General features: G+C 50.9%; 2 protein-coding genes across 2 annotated transcripts; both read right to left on the bottom strand.

The window, feature by feature from the left end:
- Positions 1-203: 203 nt before the first annotated feature.
- LOC542685 (cellulose synthase10) lies at positions 204-4306 on the bottom strand. Its single transcript, NM_001112202.1, is given in 8 exon segments — positions 204-994; positions 1084-1434; positions 1531-2109; positions 2223-3312; positions 3407-3563; positions 3645-3833; positions 3922-4120; positions 4195-4306. Coding segments are annotated over 8 exon segments (3237 nt in total). The 5' UTR covers positions 4279-4306; the 3' UTR covers positions 204-406.
- Positions 4307-5091: 785 nt separating this feature from the next.
- Positions 5092-10734, bottom strand: LOC100284181 (uncharacterized). Its single transcript, NM_001157077.1, is given in 5 exon segments — positions 5092-5385; positions 5477-5542; positions 8415-8540; positions 8654-8822; positions 10354-10734. Coding segments are annotated over 5 exon segments (633 nt in total). The 5' UTR covers positions 10575-10734; the 3' UTR covers positions 5092-5334.
- Between the last annotated feature and the right edge of the window lie 493 nt (positions 10735-11227).

Raw genomic sequence — 11227 nt, 5'->3', positions numbered from 1 at the left:
TTACTATAATATATAATCCTGATTATAACAATCTTATATATATTTCAGATTGTAATAATTCAGCAGGGCTCCAAAAATATGCTTTTAATTACTTTATTAAAATAATAAAAATAGGCGTGGACAAAAAAAAATGGCATAATATTTTATGAAAATGATCAAAATTGACCCTATAGGTATAGACAGATTTGTGACACCGGTTGCAGTTGAAGAAAAAAAATGTCCATTAATTTGAGTGAATTCCATCACAGTTCTTACACCCAACACTCTGTCTCACTCAGTCACTCGATCACAAATCTTGTACAAAATTAAAAAAAAAGTCGAACATGAGTAGCCTGGCCCAAAAGTGCCTGTATGTCCAAACGCACGGCGGCGTCCGTACATGCAACAAGAAGGTAGCTAGGTGAGCTCAGCACTCGACTCCGCATGGCTTGAGGATGGGGCCCTTGGCCTTCGGGATAAACGGGTCGATCCTGACCCAGACGAGCGAGAAGATGGAGGCGAGGAGGATGGACCAGAGCACGACGATGGTGGGCGTCCGGTTCTGCCTCCCCATGAGCCCCTTGAGGAACGGGTAGAGGTGGACGATGACCCAGAAGGAGAAGAAGAGCTTGCCGAAGAGCGGGCCCCAGGAGCCGTAGCCGTTGTTGACGGCGTCGGACACGCCGGCCACGATGCCCACCATGTTGATGATGATGAGCGTGGTGGGGGGCACCAGCAGGGTGGTCCACTTGAAGAGGTAGAGGTCCCCGAAGGCGTCGGCCTCGTCGCCGGCCGCCTTGGAGGTGACGGTGAAGCTGGTGTCCACGCCGCCCAGAACCTTGAGGAAGCCCTGGAACACGGCGAAGAGATGCGCGGACACGCCGCCGATGACCCAGAACTGCTCGTTGCGCCACCAGTCCTCGATGCTCACCCCGCTCCACCGCAGCTCCAGGACGCTCGTCGCGATGATGGACAGGAAGAGCGCGATGAACCAGATGCTGGCGAGGTTGTTCAGCTGTCGTCCAATATACCATAAATATAAGGTGCTTCTTAATGACAGGCATATACTACGTGCACTCAATAATGCAACTCGCGATCACTCACCGTGGGAATGATGAACTTGCCGGTGAGCAGGCAGACGGCGGGGATGGTGCAGTAGGCGAGGAGCGGGATGGAGGTGAAGGGGTACACGATGGTGTTGGTGTAGGCGAAGCGCTCCAGCCACTTGAGCCGGCCGCCGTAGGCGTACCAGAGCGGGCAGTGGCGGCTCATGAAGATCTCCACGGACCCCAGCGCCCAGCGCAGCACCTGGTGGAGACGATCAGACAAGTTGATGGGCGCCGACCCCTTGAACGCCGGCCGTGTCGGCGTGCAGTACACGGACTTCCACCCCCGGCAGTGCATCTTGAACCCCGTCAGGATATCCTCTGTCACCGACCCATAGATCCACCCAATCTGGAGCAGCAGACACGGATCCGATTAAATCCCGAGAATACAGCGGCCCTAACAGTAGGAGTAAGTAATGGAAATGGTGAAAGAAAAGTATACTACCTCCTTGCCCCACTCGGTCTTCTCCTCGTATCCGCAGCTGATGACGTGGATGGCCTCCTTGATGAGCGCGGCGGGGTCGGCGGCGGCGCCCTGCGGCAGGCCGCCGTCCTCGACGAGCGTGGAGGCGATGAACACGGGCGACTGGCCGAACCGCTTCTCGAAGCTCTTCTGCGACATGAGCGAGGAGCGCTCCAGCTCGTCGTACCCCTCCAGCCCCTCCTCGATCTCCTCCAGCTCGAACGCGCGCTGGTGCTTCTTGTACAGCCCGCCGCCCTTCTTGCTGCCGGCCACCGACCCGCCGCCGAGCTTGTCCTTCTTGCTCCGCTTCCTGTAGAAGCCGAGCAGGCCCCGGCGCGGCTCCTCGCCGCCGTCGCCCTTCTTGTCCTTGCGCGCCTTGCCGCGCTTGCCGCCGCCGAAGCAGCAGCAGCAGCAGCACCACGACGGCCAGCAGTCGCACGTCATCTTGGGCCGCTTCTCGGGCCGCGGCGGGTCGTAGCCGTACAGCGCCTGGCGGTTGAACACGCACCCCGTGCCGACGTACACCGGGCCCTGGATGCCGTCCAGCCCCTTCATGTTGATCTGCATTGCAAGCGCGGGAGGACACGGGTCACGCACGCGGCACGACACAAGGACGAAGAGAGATCAGAACGATGATGAATCACGAAGCATAAAGCAGCTGGCTCATCACGTACGTCGAAGAAGACGACGTTGCGGTTGGCGTATCGGTCGTGGCGATCGATGCCATCGAAGCGCTGCGGGAACTGGACGTAGCAGAGCTTCTTCCCCAGCTGCGGGTCCATGAGGAAGCACATGGCCTCGCGCACGGCCTTGCTGTTGTTGACGTAGTGGTCGCAGTCGAGGTTGAGGATGAAGGGCGCGTTGGTGAGCACGGCGGAGACGCGCACCAGCGCGTTCATGGCGCCCGCCTTCTTGTGGTGGTTGTACCCGGGGCGCTTCTCACGGGACACGTAGACGAGGCGCGGCAGCTCGTGGCCCTCCACGTCCAGCGCGCCCTGGTTGCCGAGGTAGACCTGGATCATGCCCGGGTGGTCGCGCGTGTTGTTCCCGGGCCACGGCGTGCCGTCCTGCATGACCCACCCCTCCTCGGGCTTCTTCTGCGCCTTGGCCACCAGCGCGTTGATGCGCACCTTGAACTCCTCGTACTCCCTCTTCATGGCGCGGCGCTCCTTGACGAACGTCGGCTGCACCTTGTCCTTGAGGTAGTCGATCTTCTGCGAGAAGTAGAACTCCGGGGCGCGCGGCTCCACGGCGAACTTCTTGCAGAAGGGCACCCAGCGGCGCGCGAACTCGGCGGTCTCGGACAGCGCGTCGAAGAGCAGCATGGACGCGCCGTCGTCGGAGACGTAGCAGCTGACGCGGTCCACGGGGTAGTCGACGGCGAGGATGGACAGCACGGTGTTGGCGGTGATGATGGGCGGCTCCTTGAGCGGGTCCACCGTGCTGACGAAGAAGTCGATGGGGGACAGCCGGCACGCCTCGCCCTCACGGTCGTACCGCAGCGCCAGGCGGTCCAGGTACGTCTCCCGCGTCACCGGCGCCCACTTTGGCAGCTGGTCCAGGATCCAGGAGAAGGCGAACCAGAGCTCGCAGATGACGGACGCCAGCCACAGAGGCACGGCGTCCGTGGCGGGCGTCGTGATCCGGAACTTGAGGAAGAAGCAGAGCACCACCAGGCGGAGCACGATGACGATGCGGTACGGGTTGATCATGCTCGACGGGATCGGAACCTTGCGCCACAGCGGCTGTCGGGCCTCGGCAAGCCTATATGCACATCAGTTGTTTGTTTTGTTCCGTATATATGAGTGAGACCTTCACCCGCAGCAGTGAACAGTGATTGAGAAATCTCGGAGCTTACAGCATGTACTCGTCTTCGTTCTTGTCGTCGTCGTCGTCGCTGTCGTCGTGGTTGAGCTTGCCCCTCTTCTCCTGCTTGGTCTTCCACTTGTCGATCCGGTCCTTCCACTCCATGCTCCCCTCCATCTCCCTCTCCGCCTCCAGGTCCTTCCCGGCGACTGCACGCGGACTCATATTGGTCAGCAGACCCATCTTGCGACACGCCAGCATCATCGTCAATGGAACCGCACACCACTCACCGCTTCCGGTGAAGGACGACAGCGTCTGGCCACCCGTCCGCCATTTCTGCGCCGGGTGCTCGCCGTTCTCCGAGTAGACGTCGAACGCGACAGGCTCGTGAGGCTTCTTGGGGCTCTTGGCGGGGAACTCGTCCTCGAAGTCGTCCATCTCCGGGCCCTCCTCCTCGTCCCCTTCCACCCTCGGGCACCCTGCAACAGCCCCAAGTCGAAATCTTTTTTTTAGTGTTGGTGAGGCGAGGCCGAGGCGCACCAACCCAAAGTATACCGAGCCTAGTACCTTTCTGGCGCTTGTAGCGGGTGTTGCACTGCGGGCAGCACTGCGTGCCCTCGCTGCGCTCGTACTCGTAGCAGGGCCGGCAGACGGGGAAGCCGCACTCGGCGCACGCCACGAAGGGCTGCCCGTCCTCCCGCGTCCCGACCTCGTCGGCGCACACGCGGCACGTCTTCACGTCGGCGCTCCGGACCTTGGCGTTCGGCTGCGCGCGGCGATCATCGATCAGTGACAATGCCATCAATAACTGACAGAGGATCAAAAGCAATGGGAACTAACCTCCTCGCGGGCGCGCATGACATGCAGCTCGTCCCGCATGTGCGAGCCCGCGGCGAGGCCACCGGTGACCGAGCCGGCGTCCATGCCGATTGCCGAGCGATCGACCGGGGGCTGTGGGGGTGAGGTATCCGTGAAGGGACACGGAAGTGGCCACGGTGATATAGCTGATGGCAGGCGCGAGGTGTGGTGACTGGTGAGGCGCCGAGGCGGGCGGTAAGGTGGCGGGGTGGCGTCCCGCACCAACCGTGAGTTGGGGAGTCCGGCGTTGATTAGAGCACAAGCCAAGGCAGGCAGGTGCATGACAAACACATCAGGGCTCGCTTCGAGATCAAGCCGGGAAATGTGTCGCACACTCGCAGTGTTTCCGAAGCAAACGTGCTGAGCGCGCCCTGCCCTGCCCAGTTTTCTGTCCAAATCAAATCAGGAGCAGAGGCCAGAGCGAGCGAGAGGGGTGGTTGCCGGTGACGTCTCAGCGTTTCTGGTAGGATGGCGAGCTCATGTCGTGCCAGTGTGACGGTGAAGTCAGTGTGTGTATAAATGGCAGGTGGTAGGACAGCCATCCAGACCATCTTACCAAAGACACATGTGCTTGCGCGATACCACGCCGACAAAACACAACACGGCCTCTCTTCAGAACCGTCTGAACTTCGTTAACTCGCCTGAACTCCGAATAAGTGCAAAAGCAGGAAGCGCCCTGAGGCTGTATCGTCATTGAGGTACTTTATAAAACACCGACACAAAAGGGCAACAAATGTTTGGTTGCTTCGGCCAATGCCACGATATGGCACATTCGCAGAAAGAAGCTCAGTGGATCCACGAATGCCAGACATTTCATAATAAGGTCTTAAACATGGAAATGCGCTGCAAGAATCTCCAGAACGCAATGACTCGACTGGGTGCTGTTGAATCGGGGCATATTAAGATAGAAATTTAGTTGCATACAAAATCGTCAACGTCTCCAACATATCTTTCTTGTGCTACATAAACCTATCTGAGAGCAAAACAACATCATAACAGGTGCGAAAATTGCCTCAGGTAAGCTGAGGCTGTATTAAATGAAAGCTGGTGCCGATCTCAGCACAAAACTCCACTCTCACCCTCTGTCCAGTCCGAACAACAACGACCTTCTTCGTGTGCAACTTACACGGTGTACCGTCCACCTCTGCTTGGCTTATCCCTTCTCGAGTCGTCCTGCACATGAGGCATCAAGATAGTGAGCTCACTGTTCAGCAGATATATAGAAGCTATAAGCAGCAGCTGAAGAAAGAAACCGAAGGCATACATGGAAAGTGTAGATGATCTTGTCATTGTAGTCGATGACATCCTTCCATTTCTTGCCAATGTTTACCTGTATAAAAAAAGGAATGACCCAAACTCGGATGTCAGAACAGCACGTTAATGTCCTTTTGAGTACAAAGGGCAACGGAGACTTGAAAAGTAACACAATTGCAGCATGGGAAACTGTTGGTGCAATGAGATAGCCATGCCCCACAGAAGATGGAACTACAGTAAGGTTGTTAAAAAATTACAAAATGGTCAAAGATTCTCCAAAACCAAAAGGAAAAGGCTTCTGTGTCCTCTCTTCTTTTTTCCAATATTCCATTCAGAGCATAGAGGACGAAGAATAGTGTTCATGTAACAATGTTATAACATAAACAGTACCAGAAAATGCAACATGTATTTCCTGCAACAGCACACTTAATAGAGAATCCAAGTCCCCACTTTCATGCAACATCACACTGAATACAGTATTACCACTGAACAGGTTGTATTCACAAAACTTCTAGCAAACTATGTAATTTTCTTCCAGGGAGATGATTTAGGCATAACAACTTGAGCATTTGAAGAGAATAATAGTATAACAATAATACAAAAACTTACAAAAGCTGAAGCCGGTAGCAGGGTAAACCAGTTATAAACTAGGGAGGATTTGCACAACTTAGATACTACTTGCGAAGAAAACACTGGACCAAGTTCGCCCCTTATGAAGATATATGAACAAAGATACTATACTATGATGCATAAGCATAGCTATTAAGGCGTCACCTAAGCATCGCTTAGGCGGTAAGGCGAGCATACAGGCTGGAGCGTCTAACTCGCCTCAGCCAGCCTTAGGAATAATGTGTCGCCTTGCTCGCTATGGCGTCCATGAAAAGTTCCTGAGGCGTCGCCTTAACTGGATAAGGGTAGGGTTACTAGAAGAAAAACAGAGTGAGGCCAGGGGTATCCATAATCTTCTGTTCGAGTTCCTTGGGCAGCCAAAGGGCAGGGCGGCGACGGCTCCACTGCAGTTTCCTGTGGGCAGCGCGGGCACGCCCTTGCTGCTGCGGACAAGATGCAGGGTGGCACGGCCAGCAGGGCAAGGGAAGTGCGGCCAAGAGGCAGGGCGGCGCGCCGGCGCGTCCAGCAGGCCAAAACAAGGGTGACAAGTGCACCCTTGCTGCATGCGGCCAAGGTGAAGGGCGGCGCGTCCAGCAGGCCAAAACAAGGGTGACAAGTGCACCCTTGCTGCATGCGGCCAAGGTGAAGGGCGGCACGTCCAGCAGGCTTCTAACAACTCAATTTGTCACATGCTTCCTGTTAGAGTGGACGCACTAACCAGTTCAACCCAAAAGATTAAGCTATTAGAAGGTAGGCAATCCACTTATACACTTTAACACTTACACGTTGAAGAGCTTGCCTTGACAGCTCTCTTTGTGAATGATGCATGGAACAACAACAAATTAGCAAAGACGCAGGCAAGCAAGGGTGTGTGTGACATTGTTCTATCTAAGGTTTTTTGGTCTTCAGTTGATTAGTTAAAGATTGCCTTAGAGCTTCAGCGCCACTTCTTATTGTGCTTAGAGCAGTTGATGGTGATGAAAAACCAGCCATGCCAGAAGTTGTCGCATTGATGAATGTTGCAAAAGAGAAGATAAGGCTTAGCTTTCCTACCCAAAACAAGCAGGCTTTGATGAAAAAAAAACATGGGCATCATTGAGCGTCGATGGGTGACACAAATGGACCATTAATGTATGGAGCTGCACTCTATTTGAACCCGGGAGAGTTCTTTGCCATCCGAAAGGAGGAGGATAGATATGTGGCAGAGCTAAGTTGTTTCAATGATTGCTAGCAAGAATGGAGGCTGATGAAGAAATTATGTCCAAGATTAATGCATATGCCATGCATTATGAAGACCAGCAAGGGCCTATCTTTTCAAACAAGTTGGCACTAAAAAATATTCAATCAAAAAAGCCTCGTAAGTACTATATATGATTGGTTGCTTGCTTATTTCAGCACATTTATTCCATTATTAACTGATGTTATATGTGTGCATTTGTGCTTCGTCATCCGGTTGTGAGATGAATTGGAGTATATTTGAATTTGTATGTCCAACATAACTACTTTGGTTGCTCTAATATGTTTCTTGCTACTTACTTAGCTTGTCATTTCTGTTTTTAACATTTATAGATGCACACAAAGAAGAGAAACTGGTTGTTACACAAGAGGTTGAATGACTTGGTCTATGTTTCATACAATCGGAAGATGAAAAGTAGATTCCAAAAGAGGAGAAAACCGCCGCAAGTTATGACCCATTAATTATTGAGGACTTTGATTGAGACAATGAGTGGATAGACTCATATGATGATCTTATTGATTTAACATGGGATCACGTTAATGTTGCTACTGGAGCATTGGACTCGCTTCGAGGGCGCAAGTGAGCAACCTTCCAAGGCAAGCTAGTCATCGACAAAATCCTAAAGGTGCTGGACAAACTCAACCCTACACGAGGAGTGCAAGAATGTGTACACAAGAAGTTGAAGAGTATGGAGAAGAAGCACATTGAGACTGATCCACAAGATGACATAAATGTGAGTGATGCTAATGAACCTTCTGGTGGGGGAAGAAAGTGGAGAAGACAATGTTGATCTCATTGTCGATGAGTTTGACAATGGATATTAAGACTTCATTGAGAGATGAGATATCAGAAACTAGTTATGTTGACTTTTAGCCTATTATATTTGTTAATGTTGAACTTGTAGACTTCTGTTTGGTACTATACAACTTTTATTTGGGACTAATGCCCTATATTTTCCTATCTTTATATATGATCAGTAAGGTGTCATCTCGTCTTTCCGCTTAAAAGGTAAAAAGGGCGGTCGCTCTCCTTATCGCCTTAATGACTACGTGCGTAAGAAGATATTAGCAATGAACTGATTAGATTGGTTTTGAAAACTAACCTGGACAGCTTCATTGCTGGCAGTCCTAGTCCACAATGCAAGCTTATCTCCTCTTGGACGGACACTAGCAACAATTCCACAAATGTCATCTGTTTCATCAAACTGCTCCCCAACAAGAGCCATCAACTGCATATTTCAAACCATTATTCAAAAGCGGTGCATCAATAGAACATCTCAGGCAACATCTGGTAGCAGATGCTCGGTCTTCAACAAATCAAATATATATAACAAAGATGTACCGTTTCAAGCCACATGGTCTCAAAGGTTGGCTTTCTGTTGCATGGGACAGTCCATTTGCCACCATTTGCACACTCTGGGTCTTCCCATTTTGGCTCTACTCCAGCCTTGAATAGGTGAAAATCAGCAGTCCCAGGCAACTTGCTTGGACGGAAAACATGATCATACAAGCTACAGCAAAAAAGAAGGGATCCTTAAGTACATGGAGACAAGACCATCAAATTTAAGGCACAAGGCAAAATTGCACCAACTAACTAAAGTAATATATATATATATATATATATATATATATATATATATATATATATATATATATATATATATATATATATGTTTTGACTTCAAAAGACAACATATACAAATAGGTAATATAACTAATATAAGATATTTCTCATTAATTAAGGCTAAACATAAAATGCTAACTTTTTCTATATGTGAATAGGGTCTAATGCAAGCAGAGCATATCTTTCGTAAAAGACTAGGGAAACAGGAAAAAAGGTTAGAGAAGACTCATTCCATATCTGCAGCAAGGCAATCTGCTCAAAGCACCAAACCAAAAATAATTATCACAGTAGAATTGTAAAACAGTGCATTCAATATAATTCAGAGTAAAAACTTATATGATTAATGGATCAAACAACTTGTTAACTACAAGGAATACCCTATGGAGGTGACTAACTGACTAGTGACTACGGCAAGAGGAATCTCCAGATAAAACTCAACCTCCCCACGTGAGCCCCAGCTCATATTATCTTCTTTTCGCTTTCCACCTCTCCTGTCGTACCCCACCTCCATCCGCACCTCCTCTCCCTCCGAACACTCGCCTCCTACTCGCCAGCATCATCGGTTCACCCCCCCCCCCCCCACACACACACACCATCTTTTCCGCGCTCACCTATCTCAACCCCACCACTGGCCTCCACCACCAGCCCTGTGCAGTGGCGCCATGCTGCCCGCTGACGCTCACCCTCACATAATCCCAATTATAGAAAGAAAGCCCAGACCCTATCCCCCGCCGCCAAACTATGCTCAGCCGGAGGTCTCCCGCCGCCCCTAGGGGCGGACCGAGCCAAAAATCTGAGTGGGGGCCTAAATGGAGGCTTACTAACTAATGGGCCTTCGTAGCTACAGTAAATAATATAAAGGGTCTACTAAAACCAGGAGTGGGGGCCCATGCCCCCACTCTCAACGTAGGTCCATCCACCCCTCCAGCTGCCACTACCCACCCCCACCCCCCAAGGCCAGAGATGGTTCAGCTCCCAAAACCTTACCGGAGCTTGCGACGACATACTCGTTTGGTTTGGCTTATTTGTCTCCTCCCTTTTTTTGGTTTCAGAAATTCTGACAGTGAGTTTATTTCCATTTTGGGTTCTTGATTTAACTTGAAATCAAGAGGCCTCTCATACCATGATCTTATATATACAACTACAATGGACAGTTTACATAAAAAACAGCCGCAGGAAATTAGCAATTAGGCGATCAAATGCGACACAAACAGGAACCATTGATCTCATAAATAAACAAAAACCTAATAGAATTTGTCATCTAATCGTATCAGATTTGTTAGCAATAAGGTTACCTAGAACAATATCTACCGTATAAACAACTCCTGCAGCAACATGACCGCCCAGAACACGCACGTAATTCAGATCAGATCCGAACAGAATAGATCAGCCAGGAAACCGGAGCAGCGCCAACGTACCCCCAAAACTCCTCGACGGTGTCGAAGGTGTACGCCTTTTTGAGGGAGGTGCCCCACGCAGCGCCGGGTTTGGGCTTGGACTGGATGTCGTACCAGAAGGTCCACTGGCGGTGCAGCTTGTGCGGACCCTTCGCCTCCGTAGCGGCTCCGCCCTCGGTCACCGTCGCCACCTCAGGGGTCGCCGCCGCAACCGCAGCAGCTGGAGCCTCGACCTCCGCCATGTCGCGCCGCCGCCGCTTTTCGAGGGTTTTTCTGAGTTGGGGCAGAGGGGTGTGGGAGACGATACCAGACGAGGGATAGAGGTTGCGGCTGTGGAAGAGACGCGTCGAGGAGGAACGGAGACGGCTTCGGCCTTTCTAATGATGACGATGAGATAGAGATATACGTGTCCAAACCGGTCGGGTGTGTCTAACAAATTAGCTAAAAAGACTATTCAAATTTACTGATTTAGCTACTTTTTAAAATAGATTTTAGAGAAAAAATATAAACCTACGGACTGAACAGAGAGTAAAGCAGGTTATCCAAAATTGGAGAGCGAAGATGAAAAAATAGAGAACCACTAAATTTGAAGAGTCGTTTACAGAGTCTATTGGATACAATTTTCTTTTAATATTAGTTAAATTTACGTTTACAAAACCATATATCTAGTCTCAACTCCAAAAGAAACTGTAAATCTATCCCAAAACAGATATTAGAAAATAAATATGGTTTTTCTTGCTCCGACAGCTCTCTCTAACTGTTCCCCAAAATTTTCGCGTCCCGCATCCACCTACTCTCCTCCCGCATATTTACGTGTGAGCAATGCCTCCCCAATCCACCGTCGGTTCTTCTCCACCACCACGACTGTGTGCAAGCTGTCGCGACATCGTTGTCT

This window comes from Zea mays, chromosome 1 (genome assembly GCF_902167145.1).
Source record: "Zea mays cultivar B73 chromosome 1, Zm-B73-REFERENCE-NAM-5.0, whole genome shotgun sequence".
Lineage (NCBI taxonomy): Eukaryota > Viridiplantae > Streptophyta > Magnoliopsida > Poales > Poaceae > Zea > Zea mays.
This window is presented reverse-complemented; position numbering and strand designations above follow the sequence as displayed.